General features: G+C 44.6%; 1 protein-coding gene across 1 annotated transcript; it reads left to right on the forward strand.

The window, feature by feature from the left end:
* The first annotated feature begins 938 nt into the window (after window positions 1-938).
* IYD (iodotyrosine deiodinase) lies at window positions 939-18,375 on the forward strand. Its single transcript, XM_008695003.1, has 5 exons — window positions 939-1,116; window positions 10,002-10,193; window positions 12,473-12,632; window positions 16,223-16,379; window positions 18,158-18,375. Exons 1-5 carry the CDS (start codon window positions 939-941, stop codon window positions 18,338-18,340), a joined length of 870 nt encoding a protein of 289 aa, XP_008693225.1. The 3' UTR covers window positions 18,341-18,375.
* The last annotated feature ends 4,334 nt before the right edge of the window (window positions 18,376-22,709 follow it).

Consider the following 22,709-nt stretch of genomic DNA (forward strand, 5'->3'; position numbering starts at 1 on the left):
CCCTTGTAAAAAGAGACGTGAGAGAGATGGTCTCCCTTTTCTACCACATGAGGTCACAGGAAGAAAGCATCCACCTTCAAACCAGGAAGAATACCCTGACCAGGAACCGAATGGGGCCCCATCTTGATCTTGGACTTCCCAGCTTCAAGAATGGTGAAAAAAATTTCTGTTTAAGCCACTTAGCCTATGGCGTTTTTGTCAGAGATACCTAAACCAACGTTTGCTAAACAAATGCTGACAGTTGCTTAAAAACAAAAACAAACAAACCCTACCTAAATCACATAATTAACCAAACTGTCACTTTTTATGATTTTGGATCACTTTTCCCAGAGCAAAAAGTTTTTCTCTAAGGCAAAATATGATAATTTCTTTGCTCTATCTGTTGTCTCAGGCTTCATTTAAAAAAATTCAAAACTTCAAGGCATTGTTTCACAAAGATGCTGTTTCTAAAATGCAGATTACCAGGCCTTTTCCCCAGACATTTTCTTTCACTAGATCTGAGTTGGTGCCTGGAAATGTCTTTTAAAAACGAGTTCCCCAGGTGATTCCTAGCTTCAGGCAAGTTGAAGACACATTGCTGTCACAGAAAAGTTATACAGGAGGAAGCAAACCCCTTGGACCACGGTTAGCAAGATCTGGTACATTCTAGTGTTTACTCAGATCCTGGCGATTATTGCCCAGGAATATACTGATTGAGCACAGTTTTAAGGAATAGACCCAGCTGTGCATTACCAAACCCGCAACACACCCTGTGTGCACACGCTGTGATCTTTGCCCATTGGCCAAGTCCTCCGAGAGTCAGAGAGTTCGCCCTGTTCCTCCCACGGCGGCACACCTCTCTCTTCCTTCACCCCACCCCCAGCATTCCTCATTCCGGCTCTGTTTGTTTAAATACCGTGTGGGAAGAGTGCGCACCGTTCGGGGCCAGTCTTAGGACCATGTTCTCCCTGACTCCAGTCTTGGTAGCAGTTGTCTGCGTTTTGATTGCCTGGATCTTTAAAAATGCTGATGGAAACATGGAGAGAAGGAAGGGGGAGACTAGAGCCAGGACCAAGGCTCAGCCTTGGGTGGATGAGGACCTAAAAGACAGCTCTGACCTCCACCCAGTGGAAGAAGGTAAGGATGCTGGCAAAGCTGCTTGGCTTCCACTTTCTGTGTTGTTTCGGTGAGCGCCAGTTGATAGCAGGGCTTATGGAGAGGAGGAAACTCATGCGGGCCAGTTTCAGCAGCAGCCGCTCCTGTGCAAATTACTGTGTGAACGAGACAGATCATCTCTCTCGGGTGGTCAGTTTGGCACCTGCTGGCACCAAACTCCCCTCCCCCTTGTTTTCTGGATAAAGAGTCAAAGAACTGTTGAGGGGCTGACATTTTCTGTGGCCCCAGTCCTGTTCTGGCTGTTAAGATCTTTCTGAAGGAGACATCCCAGGCTGCTGGTGGCCAAGGGGGAAGTGGTCAGGTCTGAATCAAGGACTTGGAAATGTAAAAGGTGACATTGGTCAAGGGGCTCTCTACCCTTCCTTGGGCCAGGTCCTGTGGGTTAGAGACCAGTTGGCTGTGTCCTCAAAGCTGGGTGTCTAATTTAGTGGACAAGGCAATAAACAGGCAAAATTAGGAAGGAATGAAGGGCCAAACTGATCAACAGGGGTTTCAAGGAGGCATAGGGCATGGTGGGGCCACAGGGAAGGACAGGCATGCCTGGCTGACTAATAGGTCATGGACAGCTATGGCTAGGAGGCATCTCAGGCAAAAGGAGCAGAAAGAGCATAAGAGCAGGGATGGAACCCCTGGGAAAGACGCTGAGAAGATGGGAGGACACATGTGTGGGGGGGAAAGGGGAAAGTGAATTGGGTGGTGAGCATGGGCCCAGTCATGGCTGACCAAGGATGAAGAGGCGGTAAGGGAGCAGGAAGGGAGAGGTTCTCGAGGAGGCTGGAGTGATCTGCGTTTGAGGTTCGTCTGAGGTGGGTTTGTGGGATGGATTCAATTTGGAAGAGGATCCGTGATTCTCAGCTGGACTACTGATGCACCCGCCCTCGGACACGTGTGTGGGTGTGTTGGTGTGTACGTCTGTGCGCGCCTGTTCCGACCTGCCCTGATGTCAGGATGGGGGGTGGGGTATACGACTGGCTCTCCTGCTGGGAGCCAGCACTGCTAAATGAACCGCATGGGATTCAAGCCCAGGCAGCCTCTCAGCAGCCCTGCCTCTCACTCTTTTGCTGAAGGACATCCCACCCAAATGGCAATTCTGCCCAGTCGAGAAGCACTTTTCTTGAACGAAGGGACATCCGTTATGAAGCTGTGTGATGGTCTGCCTTGGTAAGGATGGCCTGGGTGGCAGTGGCAGTGGGAACGCAGAGGAAGGAGTGAGTCGGGGAAAAGTTGAAGGAGAACAGTGTTTGGTAACAACAGGGTTTGGTAACACATTGGATATGGGGAGAAGGGGAGGGTGAGAGGTGGAGGCTGGGAGAGGCGGAACGACGCTATCATATGTGGGGGAGGGGAGAGGATCCATAGAGAGGATGTTGACCGTACGCAGAGACGTGTTGGACTTGAGAAGGTGACACTTCTAAGCGGACAGGGACAGGCGGTCCAGGTGAGGGCTCCACAGATACTGACTGGACGCTCACCAGCACAGGGTGATATTGAAACTGGGAAAACTGATGAATTTCCTAAGGGGAGTTGCTGGCAAGAAGACCGAGGATAGATCTGGGGCACCTGCAGAGAAGAGGGCTTGTGGGCTGAGAAAGGGGCCACAGAGAAGACCACCTGGGGAAGGAGTTCCAAGATAATGACAACAACAGGCTCTTACAGACACGGGCTGTGTCCACTCAGTCACATTTGATGTATAGTAAACCATTCGGTCTTCACGTTGACACAACAAGGTGGGCGCTGTTATGATCCCACATTACAGGTAAGGAGACCGGGGCTCAACTACGCTAAGTGACCTTCCCAAGCAGGTAGTGGTAGAGCTGGGACCCGGCAGTCTGTTCTGGAGTCCAGACACACAGCAAGTTGCTAGGCTGCCTTTCTAATAGAATAACTTAGAACAGAGGGGGCAGGAGAAGACCAGCAGGCTTAAAAATGCTTCGAGAGATAGGAGGTAGTGTGCACTGAGGAAAGGTCCCTGAATCTGAAGAGTTTGGGGGATACAGGAAGGATTGGTAAGGCAGGTGGGGAACTAGGGGCCGGTGGCGGGGCCTGAAGGTTGGGAACACAGAGCAAAGCTATGTGGCCCTGTCTGGTTCTGTTCTCTGCCTGCTTATTCATTTTGGCAAAATCCTCTGCCTCTTTATTCTCTGTTCTTCACACAGAAGAATAAATTGAATATTTAGTGGCCTCCTCAGCAGCCATGGCCTCCTCTGCTCTGAATGTGACAGTTCCGTCTCTCGTTGGAGTTTTTGTTGTTCACTTAAGTGATACCTGCCGAGGTCTCACAACATTTAAACCCAGGCTTCTCTGCCACCCAAGTCCCTGCTCCTAACCCCTGGATGGGTGGACATGGTCTAAGAGAGGATTTACTGCTGGTACTGCAGGTTTAGAGGGGACTGAGCGCGGGCATAAGGGGTATAAGAGAAAGGATTCTGTTACTGAAGAATCATGGAGATGTTTTTGATGACAGCAAATGGATACCAGATTCAAACCATGTTGAAAGTTAATTCTAAGAGACAAATCAATAAAATAAGTATTTAGGCCATTCTAGTGTGAGTTAAGGAAAATAATGGGTACCAATCCAACTTCCTCCAACTTTGGCTCACAAAGAATTCCTACTTCAGGTTCGTAGGCCAGAGAATCAGCACGTGTGGGGGTGGCTTGGGGAATGGGGGAGGGGTGCAGAGTGGCCATGCTTACTAGACATCAGGCACAGACTTCCTTTGGGGACGGTCAAACACGTGTTCTGTTAATTTTTCAGTTTCCTGTTTAACTATAGCAGTGGTCTAAGGAGGAGAAATGACAAAGAGGAAACCTTAGATTGTCTCCCTAAAACGAGGCAAAAATCTTGCACAAACATATTCTAGTCAGGCCTGATTCATGGAAGCTCATGGAAATGGAAATAAGAGAAAAAGATACAGGGAACACATCCCATCAGGATATGTTTGTTTTAATGTTGGTAGCATTTGTCCTCACTTAGCTTTACTGAGCACCCAAAAACTATTGTCCTAATTGAAATTTTGGTGGCCCCAGTTGTACCACGAAAGGCTTGTGTTAGCAATTTCATATAGTTCAACCTAATACACTGTGTAACTTCCAGGTGAGAAAAGATAAAATGGAGAAAACTCAATCATACCAATGGAAAGCAGGAAAGGCAGTGGGGAACAGAAGCAAGGGAAAACCATGTGTTAGAAAAATGCTCGGTGGTAAGGGTAGAAATATGTACATAGATATGTATGGGTGTGTATACATATGCTTTTATAAATTTCACACATAAATTAATGCATCCCTCTGTGTGTGTGTGTGTGTGTGTGTGTGTGTGTGTGTGTGTGTATCTATGTAGAGTTAATAAACATCCTTAAGGTTTGTGGCTGGCCATTAAAAAAAAAAGGCTTATGTTAAAATTATCTAATGTGGGTAACCCCTGAGAATTAAAATGTTCCCACGGACTTGGGAAAGGACAGTTTTTTAGGTACCTGAGGTGACAAGCAGGTGTCAGAACCAGTTTCAGATCTGTTCAGTAGATCAATGACAACTCACCTCAGTAAAAGCTTAGCCAGCAGACCAATCAGTGACAGGTCCTTGCTTCTGAAAGCCAGCCAATCAGGGATGAATTCACTTCAGTACCAACCAATCAACAATAGTTTCAAACAAATAACACTGTCCCTATAGATGATACTAATCCTATTACATTTCTGGGAGTCCACCAATCCCTGAACTGGAAGCTCCCCTACCAAGTGGTGTGCTATGGTTAGCTAATGGGAGAAGCAAGAACCAATTGTTCAATATTCAGGAATTTTGAGGGTCATTTTGAATGATCAGCTCGAAGTCAGGTCTGGCTGAAAGTATTTACACAGTGGAACTTGGCGAGCGCTGTAAATCACGCTCTCCACCCTCTCCCAGAGCTGGTTTACTAGCAGCATACCGCTGTCAAAAATACTATGAAAGGTCAGCTGCATTTCTATGTTCACAGAGACTCTCCTTTGCTTCTCAGGAAGCAATAAATCTGGCTTTGTCTTTTCATTTCATTATCCTTTGACACACACACCACCCACGGCCATTCATACTTTTACATGGTTAATTTTAAATGTTGGTTTACCAAGACTCTTATAAGGCCTTAAGATTTTCGGGCAAAGGACGGATAAACTCAGATGAGAGAAGATCAGTAAAGGGAAAGAACTTGAATGAAGACCTTGTCTTTGAGATCAAGTCTGGGTGGGTCCTAGGGGAGAGTAAGGACCAACTTAGGGTTGGGGGAGGGGAAGGGGAAGGCACTCTGGATACCGCAAGAGATGATGGGGCTTAGAAATAAGTTCTGTCAAATTCATTCAGGATAGCACAGGGGAAGAAAAATTTCTCTCTACACTTCAAGGTTCTTCAAGCTGGTCTAAGAATTAAATTGACGAGAGATAGGTTAATAGAAGAAAAAAACACAATTAATTACATGTGCACAAAGACCCAATAATAAAATTGAACACCGAAGAAATGACCAAAGCAGGCAGATTTTATACATTCTAGACAGAGACCATAAATTTGTGAGGAATTGATAGGACAAAGAAAACAAATGCTTGAGAGCTTCAGTTAGGAAGGAAGTCTGAACAGAACTTGGGTTGGGGTAGTAGATTAGTAAAAAGTAACAAGATTTGTTTGTACAGCTCTCTTGGCCCTAAAGTCCCTGTCTCTGGTGATAAGGGTCTCTCTCTACTTTCTACTACAGGGAGAGTACCTTTCATGAGAGATTTATTTCCTGCTTTCAGGGGGACAGAGGGGGGTCAGAGTGTCCTTCTTATACCAGCTATTTCCCAAGTAGCTTCAATTCAAAATAATCAATATGCCATGGTGGCACCTTTTGGGGCAGCTTGCCCCGAGCCCCTACTGTAGCATTGCTCTATTCAAGAACTTTCCATCTGAACACCCTCCATACTCCCCACACCCCACACACCTCAGGAGCTGCTAGTGAAATATACTGCAGAGAGTCAAATGACTGACAGGCCCATGTGGAGACAGAGTGAGGGCTTAGGCAGTTGGGAAGGAGGTGTTCTCAGGGCAGGAGTTGAGCCCTGACCTTGCTCTGTCCCCACCTTCAGAATCTGTCTCCTGCAAGAGCTGTATCACCCTCAGCCTTATTAATATTACTCCTTAACGTTCCCCAAAATTCTGAGGAGGGAATAAGGATGACATGACACAAATTGGCCTTTTAGCTTCATAGCTAGAAAATTTGGCTCATTTGCAAAGATTTTGAAGTAGAACTGCAAAAACACAAAAGCAACTTATGTGGAGATGCAGCCAAAAACCCCCCCAAAACAATAACCCACCTTTGTGTTAAACATTAGAGGATACACGTGGCCCAGAACGTTCTGGCTGTTAAACCTAATTATGTACAGTTTAGGGTTCCCTGGCATTAAAGCAATGATAAAGATGAGTTGTTCTTGGTGTCGACAGTAAACCCCAAGGGTGGCAATACAGATTTGTAGCAAAAAGTAGACCGCAATAGCACGCATTTATTTCGAAATACATGGGTTATATGCTTGAGTGAATCCCCCGGAGTGGTTTGGCTGGTCTGGTGTCGAGGCACAACGGCTAGTTTACAGAGCTTGTTCTCTTCCCTCTTAGAGCAGTCGGGAGGTCAAGGGGAAGGAGAAAAGTACCTTTGGTATGGGTTCACTGCCCTGCCATTCCCTGAGTGCTTTCTCCCCAAGCCTGGCTCTGCCTTCCCCCCTTTCCCCAGACAAGATGCAGACCTTCTGCTCTGGGGGAAGCTCCAGGAAGAGCAAGCCTTTCAGGACAATCCACCCCAGCGTTGATGAGGCCATTTGTCTGCCCTGCCCTCTGATAACGTTCAGACAGCAGCTGCTTCGTTCTGCTACAGTGGGAACGCTTACCTTGGACTTTAGAAGCTGCAGAAACTGCCAGGTCATGCACCTAGGCTGCTTTTAGTTTGTACAAATGCTGAATGGATATTAAGAGTTGGTAACTTACCTTTCAAACAGTTAATGAGGCATTTCATGCATTTGCTTATTTACCGCTTACTAAGGACAGAGGTTGTCAGACTTCATAACGATTGATACAGAAGTTATCACTGGTGTTGGAAGTCTTTATTGACACATTGGGTAAGTTCAGGGTTGATAGTGCTGACACCTGGGTTTGGTTCAGAATTGATCGCTAGGAAGCTGATCGGTGTTTGCTGCCACTCCCCACTTCCTTTTAACTGAGTAACTGGGCCTTCTCATTAAATGTGTACAGTTTGGGCCCAAACTGCCCTGGCTAGTAAAATGTATAAGGTATTTTCTCACTAACAACGATGAGCAAACCAAGGTACTTGATGATATGGTATTGTCTTTGTTCGAAGTCATTCCCTCTTGCCTCCGTCGTCCTCGGTTGGTCCTCAGAGACCTAGGAGTGAAGTATATGCATGCAAGTGCAGGAGAAAGTTAATCCTCTACCTGAATTCCGCCTGGAATGTTCCAGGCCCTCAGGGCCGGGCACTGGATCCTCTTGCTCTCTTCCTTCTGTTCCTGTTGTCATTCTCATCTTTATGTGAGGGTACCCAAAGTGACATCCCACCTTCTGGACTCAGACTTTTACTTTCACACTAGATATTGCTGCTTGAACAACTCATAGGCCTCTCAAATGTGATGGACTGGTGACTCCTACCTCTACTTCCCCCAGATGGTTCAGTGCTCATCCTCTATTTCAGTAGATGGTCCCACTGTCTCCCCAGGTGCTAAAGCCCCAACGCCTGGGTCTCATCCTTAGTCCCTCTCTCTCACCACTCCCAGGCACACACTTTGACAGGTCTCATCATTTGTATCTCCAAGATGCTCTAAGAATTTGTCATTCTTTTGTGGCACATCTAGTCTGGGCCAACATTATCCCACCCTGGCTATTGCAGTGGTTTCTCGATGGCTCTTCCTCTTTCGCTTTTGTCTCTTTCCAATATACACCTCGCCCTGCTTTGTTTTTTCTCACTCTTTGTTTTATGTTTTCTATCTGTTGGTTTCTCCTTGCTCTAGTCCAGATATTTTCTTCTGAGTTATCTTCCAGTTCACTATTTTTTTTTCTTTAGGTATGTATATCCTGTTTTAAATCCATCCATTAAGTTCTTAATTCTATTACTTTATTTTTCAGTTCTGGAATTTTATTTTTTCATATTTTCTATGTCACCTTTTATCTTTTCCTGTACCCTACAGATTTGTGTTTTTTTCCCTCTAAACCTAGTAATCATAGTTGTTTTATCTTTTGAGTCTGATAATTCCAATATTTGGAGACATTTTAAAATATTAATTCTGTTGTTTCTTGCTCAAAATGTGTTCTTTTTATGCTTGATTGTATTTGGTGGGTTGCTAGTAATTGTAGTTAAAATTACTTGTATCTTGGCACCTGCTTCTCTTAGGCAATGGAGGTACTTTCAGGCAGGGCCACTTAATTCCAAGTTCAAGTCTGAGGCAGGACACACCAAATGGTATAACCCCTTGGGGCCTGATATATTTATGATTCATGCTTTCTTTAAGGATGTAATCTTGGGGTCCCAGCTTATTAGCTTTCCCATCGTGTATGGGTCTGGACTTTGATTCCTATTCCCCACAATCCCTGAAATTATAAAAATAAAAATTCAAATATATAGAGATTGGCAAGTACTATCAGAGGAAATGTGGCTTCTGTGCTAACTTGCCTCTGTAGGCTCATATTTCCCTTCAGTTTTGGCCTAGGAATTTCTTACTATGTTGTCAGCAATTCACTGATTTTTTTAAAAAGACTTTAAAGATCCTTTATTTCATGATCTTAGGGGTTTTCAGCTAGCGGGATATTGTTTCAAATATACTAGTTCACCATTAATAGAAATTTTCATTCTTCATCTTTGTGTAGGTAAAATTTTCTTCTTCTTGGTTTATAACCAGTGTGAAATCTGGACAGCCAATAGTCAAGATCAGAGTTCGGAATTCTGTGGACCCATTCTTTTCATTTTTTTTCTTGATGCTTATGAAATGATGATTTTGCAGACATTTTTGAGAACTTTATTTCCTTCTCTCTATTGTCCACCTTATGACTATAGAGGAGGAAAAATAATTTTCCCTCTACCCTTCTAGGTTCTTGGCTGAGACACCCCCCCCCCCATAATAAGAGACAGATTAAGAAGAGAAAAACAAAGAGGAGCTTAACAATATGTATACCTCTTGTATACATGGGACAGATCCAGGAAAATCGAGTAAGTCCTTGAAATGACCCAAACCACCACCTTAAATACCATCTTCGAATAAAAAACAAAAGAAAGATGTTGGGGAAGGGGATCCAGTAACAGGAGGTTATCAAGAAGAGCACAGTATTTTAAACAAGGGTAAGGTTGTTGTGCAGATTTTTTCTCCATCGATAGGAATTTTTTGTGAGAATCATCCTTTTCTTCTTGGTACAGATAAGACTCATGAATGGAGATATCCTTTATAAAAGTAAATGTTCCTTATAAAAAGGTAACTTTTACTCTGGTTTTCAGAACTTCTCTTGTGTCTGTAGTTCCTTAAAAAATTATCAGCTCAATGTAATCCTTATACCAAAAAGGCATATTTTGGGGTGACATATTCTGCTCCCCTTCATGACCAAGAGAGATCGTTTAATTCTCTGCCTTTCTTGGGGCGCCTGGGTGGCTCAGTCGTTAAGCGTCTGCCTTCGGCTCAGGGCGTGATCCCGGAGTCCTGGGATCGAGCCCCACATCAGGCTCTTCTGCTGAGAGCCTGCTTCTTCCTCTCCCACTCCCCCTGCCTGTGTTCCTTCTCTCGCTGGCTGTCTCTCTCTCTGTCAGATAAATAAATAAAATCTTAAAAAAAAAAACTCTCTGCCTTTCTTGTTCTTATTTGCAGATGCTGACGACTGGCAAGACTCAGAGGAAAGTGTCGACCATATTCCATTCTCCCACACTCGGTATCCTGAAAAGGAAATGGTTAAGAGATCCCAGGAATTTTATGAACTTCTCAATAAAAGACGGTCTGTCAGATTCATAAGTAATGAGCAAGTCCCCATGGAAGTCATTGATAATGTCATCAAAGCGGCAGGTCTGTAATGGCACACTGTGTCTTTGAGAATGTCAGGGGCAAGTGACCCTCCTGGAGCAGTAAAGCTCAAACACAGTGAATAAAGCCCAGAGTGAACATTCCTCTCTCAAGCCAGGTGTTGACTGGCTGCCAGAAACATAATGATTTCCACTGTCTACGAACTATTGACTGGTACAAACTTCCTGCGAGCAGATGTTACAACAGTTTAAAACTTGTGAAATTACGGAATCTTATGATCTTTTATTAAAAATTAAAATTTCTGAACACACTATTATACCCTGGAAGAGAAACATCCCCTTACTTTCCCCTCCTCTTGAAACACACACACACACACACACACACACACACACACACACACTCACTCATGTTTATTTATGTGTTTCTCTTTTTGGAACCACATTGTTTAGATTACACACCATAATGCTCTACTACCATCCTCTAATGAACTAGCAACATTTACCTATATGAATTTGCAAAGTAAACCACAGCAAGGCAAACCCATTTGCAACCTAGGTTAATATCTCCACAGAGGAAAATAAAATAACGGCAGAAAAACGGGGAGGAGCTGTAAGAGAGCTCCCCCTATTTGAGTATTATTGGAGTACTGGAGGGTTATTCCTATCTAAATCACATTTTAGTTCATTTGCAGAAAGTATTACATGGCAATTGTGAATCCATTGCTCAAGTAGAAAGGAAGCAAGAATAAAGCATTTCATTTCAGTTAAGAGTACGAATGCACTGGCTAGTTTTTTATTTAACAATAGCAGTCCCTAAGTTCCTTCCGTGTATATACCTGTATCTCTATATGTGTGTGTATACGTGCGATGTGCAGATAAATTTGGCATAATCGAAAACAGGGAACAATTTATTTCGTATGTGACAAACTACATGGGTACAAAGGGAACTGGAATCTGCTCAGAAATGTGGGCTTTGTGTTTAGCTTTTGACTTGCATTTCGCAATCCAGTCATGCCCTCTCGACCACAGGGAGGTGGGAGGCCAACAATAGCCCCATCAAGCAGGCAGTTTTAACCCCCCTGGTGTAGAGATTATGCCATCAAATTACTCACTAGGGAAAAAGGAATAGTTCCTTCCGAAATATCCTACCTATGGGTCACTGTGGTCTCTCACTGGGCACAGCAGGCCATCTCGAGGACAGCAGGGTGACTCACATCAGAAGCTGGCCCCGGTTGGAATCTGAAAGAGAATTCAAGCTCCTTGGACACTGAGATACACGAGGAAGCTTTGTCCCAGGACACTGGGACTGACCCAAGTGTGGGCTGAGGGTTTCCATAGCCCATGAAAGCTGAAGACAGACTTATGTGTACTGAGCACCCAGGGCCAGGAGATCTCATGTGTCCCCAGAAGGACCACAAACCCCACAGTGCCACACTCAGAGTCCTGAGACAGGTACCCAAAAATTTAAGAGTAATTTATTTATTTATTTACTTACTTATTTATTTATTTAGGGTGAGTTTTGTTTTTGTTTTGAGAGCGAGTGAATGGGGAGAGGAGCAGAGGGAGAGAGAGAACCTCAAGCTTAGCATGGAGCTGGATGTGGGACTTGATCTCATGACCCTGAGCTCATGACCTGAGCCGAAATCAAGAGTCAGATGCTTAACCAACTGAGCCACCCAGGTGCCCCATTTCATAAGTGTTTAAAAGCCATTTTACCATTTAAATGTTTATCATTTTCAGTAAGCTTCATGACTTTATCCTGTTTCAAGAATATCAAAACAAATAACGTTTTGGAAAATTTGGACTGTCAGAACTTCCCTCCTGGGTTCCCTTAGTGGTCATGGTATAGTTACTTAGGAACGTTTTCCCTCACATAATTAGAGAAGTGATGATAAATTCCTATAGCCCTAGAACCACTGGTCTTGACCTCAGTTAGCTGCTTGGTAGCCCCTAAAGTGATGCAGAACGAAACGGAGTGGCAGCAGCACCCAGCCTTTGCGGCCAAGCACTTCGGTCACCAGGTGATCTAACTTCATTTTGAGCAAGTATGAGTTATTATATTTATTCTTTTTTTTAAAGATTTTATTTATTCGAGAGAGAGCGAGTAAGAGAGAGAGCACAAGCTGGGGAGGGGAAGGTAGGGGCAGAGGGAGAAGCAGACTCCCCACCAAGCAGGGAACCGGAAGTGGGGCTTGACCCCAGGACCCTGGGATCATGACCTGAGCTGAAGGCAGACGCTTAACCGACCGAGCATGTGAGCCATGTGAACATTCTCACATTTTCCTGTGTTTTAATTTCTGATTGTAATTTAATGGATGATAGGAACCGCCCCAAGTGGGGCCCACACGGAGCCCTGGACCTTTGTGGTTGTGAAGGACCTGGACGTGAAACACAAGATTCGGGAGATCATTGAGGAAGAGGAGGAAATAAACTACTTGAAAAGGATGGGGCGCCAATGGGTTACAGACCTGAAGAAGCTGAGGTACAGAAGTTGATGGAATTATTAACCTCTCTGTGCTTGGTTTTCTCATCTGAAAAACGGGAATGTCTAGGATTTTCTTCATTATGAAAACGAAATGTGTAAGTGTGTTTGCCCACATGCGTAAGGGTAACGGCACCTAGGAAGTGCCATACGTGTCTTTGGTAAATAAATAGGCTTTGACCCAAGTAACAGTAAATAAAAAGTTGAGGACTTACTTCACTTTCCTCCCGTCTGGAATGTAAGGCTGTGCAGCATTTCTCAGGACCCTGACTGAAGTAAATTACATTTGCTCACGTGATACTGTCTTCCAAGTGACCTCAGTAAGCAGGGTCTAGTGTTAGTACATGGTTAGTAAGAGTAGATATTCAGTACAAGTGTCCTATCTATTAGGCATTAGTAACTGTGTGGGCTTCCTTGTCTCCCGGAAGGAAGTGTGGTGAAACTCACTGTAACTAGATTTAATGCACTGCCTGCTTGCAGTACGGTAGGGCCTGTGAGTTGTCAGTTCCTCTAGGAGCGACCCCTAAGAGTGACTTGTGGAGTCCTCTCTCCCCACTGAGGGCCAGTCACCCTTCATAATACCTCACATGCATTCCATCACTTCTCAGTCACTTTTGTCATTAAAAGACTCACTTTCATTGTTTAGACTCAGCCTTGTCACTCACCGAGTCCTCTTTATAAACACTGCCCTCCCCGTACGGCCATTTCCTTTCCCCTCTGGTGTGCTCCAAGGCTGAGTGTGAGGAGGGACAGTGGGCAGAGATGTTGGCTCTTATTTCTGAGGAAGGAAGATTGCTCTAGTCCCTGGCACTTGGAATACAGAGGCATTCATACCTCTGGCTCGCAGCTGTGGGCCTTTCGTGGCCAGTCCTGCGGTGTTGTTCAACACCCCAGAGTGACCCAAGCCAGTAAGACAAGAAAGGGCAATGAGATTGAGGCCCTAGGGAGGAGGGACTGGGTGATGGGAAGAGGGCCTCTTGGCTCTGCTCCTGTTTCATTTATCTGGCCCCAGAGGACATGTTTTTCCTCAGATATTTAAACCCAATTAAATGGATGCCTTATGGAGCTGTAACTTATTACCATGCTCTGAAACTAGTGCAGGATATTAATAATAAATATAAAAATCTTATTGCATATTCATGAGGAAAATTGGGATGGGTGAAATTTAAGTTGAGTTCCTACCCTCAGATGTCCTGCTCTAGCCGTGCACCATGCCTACAAAATGCTGGTAGGCCCTGGCACTCTTCCCAACGAAGGCGGAATTAGTCACTCTCTCATCTCTGGGCTCCAAGCACCAAATATACACCTTCTGTGCATCTAAAATGGCCATTTTATCACATAGCTTTTAATTATTGGTTTACTTTTCTTCTCATGTTATAGGCCATATTTTAGAAAGCTTATAGACTTTCTCTGCGGGCAATGTGTATGCACACATATATACGTAAAAACTCTAGGGGTCCAGATTTAAAATGTCTTATACCATCTAGCATAGTGTGCTGCATAGTAGGTAATTGAATAACTGTTTGTCGAATTGAATCACAGATGAGCAAATGTCTTGACATCCTGTTTGAGTCAATTTTGAAACCAATAGCTGTCATTAAAGACTCAATACACAACCTGGGTCCAACCTACCTGTCGAACCTTATATTTTTCTGTTTGTGGGTTTAAGCTCCCCACCCCAGGCAGAAGGTGCTACTTGTCCTTCTCTTAATAGGTCTTGTTGCTGTGTTTTTATTAGCTTTAATGTGATGTCATAATAAATTGTTGTAAAATTGAACAAACCAGAAATATTTGATACTAATGTACGTCCAGGCAAAAAAAAGTACAAAAATCATTAAAAATTACTAATCTGCCTTTGAACCAAGGTAAACTGCTTAATCTTCATCTTGCATTAAACATTTTTTTGAATTATCCATTGTAAAATAATAGTAGTAGTAATAATACTAACACACACACAGCGGTGTGGGCAAGGTTAGGTTCTTTTCTAGGCACTTTATCTGTTTGACTAGTCTCCCCCTCACAATAGCTGTATGAGGTGAGGGTATAATAGTGCCCTTTACATGTGCAGGAACCGAGCTATGGGAATTCAGGAGGTTGCCCAGCGTGGCAAAACCCAGCAGCTCCAGAGTTTATCCTCTTTGTAAACAAGAACACTCTCTCTGTTTGTAAGGAGAAAAGGATTGATAATAGCCCAATGTGACCAGGCCGATTGAAGCATGGTAGAGTAGCCTTGGAAATGTAACCTGTACAAGTTAAGAGTGTTAGAGGGACCATAGAAAACTGCACAAGTGAGTTTAGTATGTTTTAAGACAGTGAAGTATAACTAGGCTTAAAATGAAATCATCTCTTGTTAATTAATGACCTAATGTATCTGTATCCTAAAAAAAGAAACTCTAATATATAGCATTTCATGAGTACTACTTTGAGTATCTGTGCTGGAATAAAACTTTTGCCAAATGGATGGGATAAGCTAATGGAATAGAGAAAGATATGCTCCTTAGCTGGAAAGCAGAAATTGAAACTTAATATTTATACCTCGCATGAATTATCTCCCACTCCCACAAAGTTCCCTTCCTTTTCTCCACACCTGGGCTGACATTACACCCTCTGCACCTGTGGTTTTGGTTAAACCTCATCATCAGCTTTGTCTTTTCTTTTGCTCCTGTACCAGACCTATCAGCTCCAGCCTCTATGCCTCCCCAAATTCTCCTGGTCCCTCGTCCACACCAATCTGCCTCTTTTAGGAATAGACCTGATCACACGATGCGTCTGCTCAGAAGCTTGTGGTCACTTTCCATTACCTACGAAACGAAGCATGTAACCTGGCAGCCCACGCATGCTTCACCATGTACCCAATCCTCTAGCCTACCAGGCTTCTGAAAACTCCCTGGCCTGCCAAACATCCTCCGTCCCGACTCTGCCTTTACTCATCGACGCACTAGGATGCCCTCCCCAGTGCCCCCTTTCCAGCCGGTCTTCAGTGCCCCATCTCAAGGGGACTTTGGATGAGTTCTTCTAATCTGCTTATTCAAAAATATCAACACTTCATTTGGAGGACTCCTAATGCACTTGACTTACATTTCTTTCATTCCACTTACCAGGTTTCAGTTTGCCAAATTTTACATATTGCCCTCTGGGTTTTGGGATCCATCTTTGTATCTTTCAGCATTTCATGTGCCTTACCATACTATACCTTTATTAACACGTGTTTATTGGTTTGAATGACCCTAGACAGAAAAATATGAATATGACAAACAAAAATTCTGCTCTTTCTCAATTGAAATATAAAAGATAAGAAAATGCTTTGATTTTATTTTTTGTAAAGATTTATTTATTTGAGAGAGAGTGGGGGGGAGCAGAGGGAAAGGGAGAGAAATCCTCAAGCAGACTCCCCCCTGAGCACAGAGCTCAGGACCCCGACCGAGATCATGACCTGAGCTGAAACCAAGGTTGAGGCTCAACTGAATGAGCCACCCAGGCGCCCCAAGAAAATGCTTTTATTTTAGATGTAAATAAGCCAAGATTGTGAAAAAGAAAAAAAAAATTCATTGAGCGCAAATAGTCTCTGGATTATCTTTTTTCCCCTTCAGAACCAATTGGATTAAGGAGTACTTGGACACAGCTCCCGTTCTGATTCTGATTTTCAAACAAGTACATGGTTTTGCTGCAAATGGCAAAAGGAAGGTCCACTACTACAATGAGATCAGTGTTTCCATTTCTTGCGGCATCCTCCTCGCTGCTCTGCAGGTATGTGTCCTTCCCACCTTGCCCCGAAGACAGACGCAGTACTCGATGGCCAAACAGTAGCCTCATTGACACATTTCAGCTTCTAGTTTAGAGAGATGTGAAGTTGTTTCTTTAAAGTTGAATTCCTACGTAAGGGGGCCTGATCTGAAAAGTCACCCTGGAAACCTGGATAGGTGAGTCTAATGGTGCAACAAGCTGGAATTCTTCCAGAAATTCACTTATAACATCACTCAGGCTCAGAAAAATGGTCACTGTGTTTGCCTTCATCTGCAATGATAGGAAGCTTCAAGGATTTCGGCGGACACACTGCCTAGCTGTGCTCACTGTTGTCTGAGCCGGTGGAACGATTGCAAACCTATAAGGAGGACTCTATCGTAGAGCTCTTCCTGGAAAGTCGAGTTGACATGATATTGCATGAGAAGGATGTCTATGTGCTTTAAAAAATTCCATCTATGCAGTAACTAGAGCAATGGTAAGCATGAAATAGAGCAGGATTGAGGTACGCCTTTTCCGTGATTCAGTTCATTCACTCAACACAGAGTTTGTGAGCTCCTTTGATGTGACAGGCCCCGGGGGTGCCAGGGACAGCTGCCTTGTGAACTGTGTGCACGTTCTGGTGGGGACTGCGGTCCAGGGGTGGAGAGCGACAGGAAACAAATAAAACAAATGAAGCAAACAAGATTATAAGAGCGAGTGATCATACTTTCAAGGGACAATCAATTCCAAAAACCTATATGCTTCTTCAAGAAAAATGTGTATGCCGAAAACACCTTGCAAAATACAGTCATTGTTACACAAAAGACCGATTTGCTTTTAGATTACTTGAAAAGTCGGCCTCGAGGAGGTGACATCTTATTTCCTTCCTGATTCTGTGAGTGGTTCAATAGAGGAAGTGATGTGCAAGGTCGGACCATATGGCCCCACCGTACACTCATCTCAGGGCTGGAAGGTGTGCAGAGTTAGAAGTTTTCCCAAGCTCTGAGTCAGCAGCTTTGTCACGTTAGTGTTGAGTTTGCTGCCCTCTAGCGTCACCTCAGGCATAATTCTGAGTGTAGGTCCTATTTGTGAGCGAGGAAAGAGGAATCTTCCTGAAACCCCCATCTGCACAGATCACATAGTGACCGGACCAAAGAGCCTCTCCTGCAGGACTCTCAAAGTCAGTTCCAGAACTTCTGTCTGGCTCAGGCTTAGCAATGAACACGCAGTTGGGAAAGTAGGGGGGGATGGAGATAGTCGGCAGGGGAGGCATCTTGAAGCTGCACATGATTTTTATTAGGTGTTTATTACCTGGAGGGGCTTGGGGAGAAGTTGATGGAGTAATTCCTCCGCCTCGAATGGATCCCTGGGCCACTGGGTCTTCTGTGATTGGACATAGGTATTTTCCGCTGGGGATGATGCTTCGCCTGCATTGTTGATTAAAGAAGCATAGGAACTCCCTTGTTTTGGGCTGTTCCTTTGGTGTATTTCTGGTTTCCCCACATTTCCTCCCATGAAATAACCATTCCTATTTCTTAACCATCAGTGAAAAATAAGACTAGTACTTTCTTCTTCAAGAAGCCTCTCCCCGTTTGGTCAAAAGAATGTAGGGACTAGGAGATTGAGGAGAGCAAGTCAGGTTCAAGATACAGTTGCCCAGGCTGGCAGCCTCTTTGCTACCCAGCTTCAAGGAAAGGATGGGACAAGCAAGCCTCATAGGGACCACGATGTCCCCAGGCTACAGGCAAAGCCGTGATTTCGCCCACTGACTTGCCAATGTATTCTCTCCCCTCCTGTTGTAGAATGCGGGACTGGTGACTGTCACTACCACTCCACTCAACTGTGGCCCCCGTCTGAGGGTTCTCCTGGGCCGCCCTGCAAATGAAAAGCTGCTGATGCTGCTCCCCGTGGGGTACCCCAGCGAAGAGGCCACGGTGCCCGATCTAACACGGAAACCTCTGGATCAGATCATGGTGACCGTGTAGGCAGGAGCCCGGCAGGGATGCTGGCGGACGGTGGCCTGGTCCTCTCTTGTCCTCTTGGGTGTGCAGGCTGCTCTTCCCATGGGTATTAGGTCCAGCACTCCACTCCACTCAAGAAACTTTCCATGTCATCTGGCCCTTGGAGTCAGAGAAGCGCTGCTCCCCATACTGTTATTAGGTGAACATGAACAGTAAGAGAGCAATGGGTACTTCCATGTCTCATCCACTCTGGAAATGCATTAAACTTTCACTGAGAAGAGGCCCTGGTTTTTAAGTTTTAAAAATTGTTCCAGAAAAGTCACTGGTGATTTTTTTCTCTTACATTTTAAAAGCTGGTAGACAGAAAAGAGTCATCAGAACATTTAACAGCCCTGAGAACTCAGCTATGTGATCATTCTTGAATTTAAACTGAGACTAATCAGATAGCCTCTGCCCCCTGATTTCTGCTGGCTTTTAGGCCAGGATGTGCTTTTGGGATTTACTCTTTTACTGAACTTCATGGGTATCCTGCCACTTTTAATAAAATGTCATAATCACAGAACAGAACAGCGCATGCTCGAGCAGGTGGCTCTGACCCGTAACCATCTGAACATACAAAGGGTTAGTTGCACCACTGAGTGGCGTGTTGGAGCTGGCTCGCCCCAGCTTGTGGAAGCGGATTGTTAAATATTCAGGAATTTTGTGAGCCAGTTATTAAACTATTTCTGGCTGGAAATCGCCCACGGTGGGAGTATTTACACCACCGCAATCGATTGATACTACAAATCAGGGCTTGGTTCCTTTTTCCTAAAGAGAACTGTTTTCCATACACAGCACTGATGGTGTCTCCCTTCTTTTCTACTCCAGCCCACAAAAGACTTTTCCCTTTTCTCCTGAGGGCAGTCAAGTGGTTTGGGACTGATGGGGTACGGAGGTGTTAGGTTGGGAATTCCAGACCTCGTCTTTCGCCCATCAATCTCCCTTCCCATCCCCGGGGCAGTGCACGCACTGGCACACTCTTAGCTCAGATCAGTTCTCACCCAGCATCCTACTGGCCTCTTTATCCCTCCTAGCACCCTTTTTCTTTTTTTCTTTTTCTTTCTTTTTTTTTTTTTTAACCGAGCTTCCTCAAGAAAAATCTCTCCCGCTTCTTTTCATTCCTCTTGTGGGTCCCACAACCTAGGAAAAGCCCTTAGTATTGTTGATAAGAGTCAGAGCTGGTGATGAATCTATGTCAAAGAAAAGGAGGACTTTTTTCCCCCTTTAAAATACAATTAGATATTACAAGAACCTCTGCCCTCAACCACCTCTGAAGTCCTTTGAAGGACCTAGAAGTTTCCTTTAGAATCTCCAAAATCTTCCATCGATGGTTTCATTTTTCTCTAAACATGCTTTCCCCCAAGGTTACACATTTTAATAAATGCAAACTTTCTTACATTTTGTTTCTATTCTTTTTTCTAAAAAAAAATATCATTAGTATTGTGACAAGTATTTGTCCTGTAATCGTTATTGTAAGCGAGCATTGTTTTAACTACATTGTGGCCTTATTAGACTTACGTGGGCTGGAATGGGCGCCTAACCATTGTATTTCAGATTATTTTTAGTAGGGAAAAGCTATTCTGAGTTCCAGGTATCAGAATAATAAGCACATTTTGACGTTATGACGCCAAACTTCAAATGAAATTGAAGTTGTATTGATAAAGTTCTGTTTCTTATGTTTTGAAACTAGTTGAGCCCAGAGCCGTGTGCCAGTTTTAGTTCAGTCTGCTGGGGGGGAGGGGTGGCTGAGATGTACAAGGGAATCTTGCTTCCGGGGGTGGGAGTCCAAGTCCCAAGTCGGTGTTCAAGTACAGAGTCACTTGAGAGGAAAGGGAAAGCCCAGCCACGTGAGTTAGGAGCCCTCTGGCAACAGATTGCCAAGGTCTGCTGCCTTCCAGATCCTGGCGCCCAGAAACAGAGCCCTGGTTCCTCAGAGATGCTGAACAAATGTGCAAAGGCGTAGATTCATGAAGGCCAGCTTTCTCTTTGGGGGGTGGAATTACAGTCGACCCTTGAACAACTCGGATTTTTTTTTTTTTTTTTTTTAGATAAGTAGAGGACAGTGCCATCAATGTATTTTCTCTTCCTTATGATTTTCCGAATGACATTTTCTTTTCTCTGGCTTGCTTGATTGGAAGACTACGGTGTGTAAAACACAGAATGCACAAAATACGTGTCAATCGGGTATTTATGCTATCAGTAAGGCTTCCTGTCAACAGACGGCTGTCTGTAGTAAAGTTCTGGAGGAATCCGAAGTTGTACGAGTTACATGCGGATTGGGGCGTGCGAGGTGGTGGGGGGCGCTCGGCGTCCCTAACCCCCAGGCTGTTCGAGGGGCGACTGTCACGGTGATTCTTGGGCTCGACGGTGCGGCATAGATGACCTGGCTTCACGTCTGGTACTCACCAGCTGGTGGCCAGGGAAAACGGGAGCTTTCCGAGCCTCATTTTCTTCATTTGTAAAAGGAAGGTAGAAGTTGCACTTAGCTGGCGTGTGGCGAGTCCTGTGTAGTTCCTCGTGGCAGGTAGCACCGCGGGCTAGCTGATACCGTTGGCTCCTGGTGGCGGCGGTAGTGGTAATCTCACTGCGATTCATGTGAGGTGCTATGCATGTTCGGCAAAAAAAATAAAGTGACACCCTTTAAGAACCTTATCTTTAAAGCACTAAATGGTCTTAAACTGTAGAAGCAATCTATCTGCTCTCTTAGCTTGCGCCTAGGCTGTTTTGGGGATTTAGGCTTGACCTTAGCTGTATCTGGGCTCTGGAAACCTCTGCAGGGGTCTATTTAGTGAGTCAAAAGACTCCTTATTTTCAGGGAAGAGAGATGGGCACATAAAGATCCGATGACGACAATCAGTGTCAGAACAAAGAGCACATCTCAATGTGGCCTGGAGTCTGCCCCTCAGGTACCAAGTGCATAGACTCTCTGGAACATTCCGGGGAGCTCCTGGTGCTGCTCCCTGAAGCAAGGAGATGGTGCAGCCTCGTATGGCAGTATCATCTTCACAGTCGTGTCCGGGAGACAAGGGTGCCCGTGGGTGTAACAGTAAGGCACAGGAGCTTAGGAGTCACACGGCCTGGGTTTACATCCCTGCCCGACCAGGGAGCTAAAGAAAAAAATTCTTATTTCTCCCGTGACCAGGAGCTAAATGCTTGATAGAGGCTCTTCTCTGACGTGTCAAATGGCGGTACTCATACTTACTTTGCGGAGTTTGGCACAATGCCTGCTACACAGCATTCCTACCTGCTGGTGTCTCTCTTGTGGCTGTGGTGGTGGCTGACACCACTGTCATCGTAAGGCAGCCCTACTTTGGGATCCAGGGGAGCAAAGGTAAGAAGGGTGGGGGAGAGACTGCCCCCCTCTTTGGAGGAGAAGCCCGCTGTAGCTCAGGTGGCAGATGGGGGACCATTTGAAGTTGGCCCAGAGGACACGAGCCTTACCGTGTCAGAGAGCTCCTCAGCAGCTCTCACCACTGGGAGCTTTTTTTTCTTTCTGTGATCAATGTTACCAACTTGATATCTAGTTAGGTTATCTGTTTGCAAGTATTTTTCACCTTTTTACTTAAAAATTACAGGGAAGACGTGGTTGTCACCTTGACCCATTTGTTAATCATCTCAACAATTACCACCAAATAGAAGGATAACGGACATGAAGTGCCTCCCGTTGGGATATAACATGAAGGACTCAGCGTTGCATTTTAGACCAAACCGTCCAGAGGGAAACTAATTAAGACAGTGCATGTACCTCCCAGTTTACAGCACAGGACACCTCGGACATAATGCGGGTCAGGTTCCAGACCATTGCAAAAAGGTGACTATTGCAATAAGGCAAGTCAAATGCATGTTTTGGTTTCCCAGGGCACATGAAAGTTGTTTACACTATACTGTAGTCTATTAGGTGTGCAATAGTATTATGTCTAAAAAAACAACGTACATACCTGAATCTAAAAATAGTTTCTACTAAAACATGCTAACCATCAGCTGAGCTTTTAGCGAGTCACTATCACTGATAACAGATCAACATAACAAATATAATAATGATGAAAATGTTTGAAATACTATGAGAATGAACAAAATGTAACAGAGACGCGAAGTGAGCCAGTGCTGTTGGGAAAAAAATGGCGCTGATAGACTTTCTTGACTAGGGTTGCCACGAACCTTCCATTTGTAAAAAATGAAGTATCAGCAAAGCATAAAAGTAAAGTGCAATAGTACGAGGGATGCCTGTCCATACACAGGCTGGAGAGACTAGTTCATTGATACGATGACACCATCAGAAAAACCAAGAATGCGGATCATTCTACAAGAAATAGGCCTAGACTTTTCCCAAGTCAATGCCATGAAGGAAAAAAAC

This window comes from Ursus maritimus, unplaced genomic scaffold, assembly GCF_017311325.1.
Source record: "Ursus maritimus isolate PB19 unplaced genomic scaffold, ASM1731132v1 scaffold_13, whole genome shotgun sequence".
NCBI classification, from domain to species: Eukaryota; Metazoa; Chordata; class Mammalia; order Carnivora; family Ursidae; genus Ursus; species Ursus maritimus.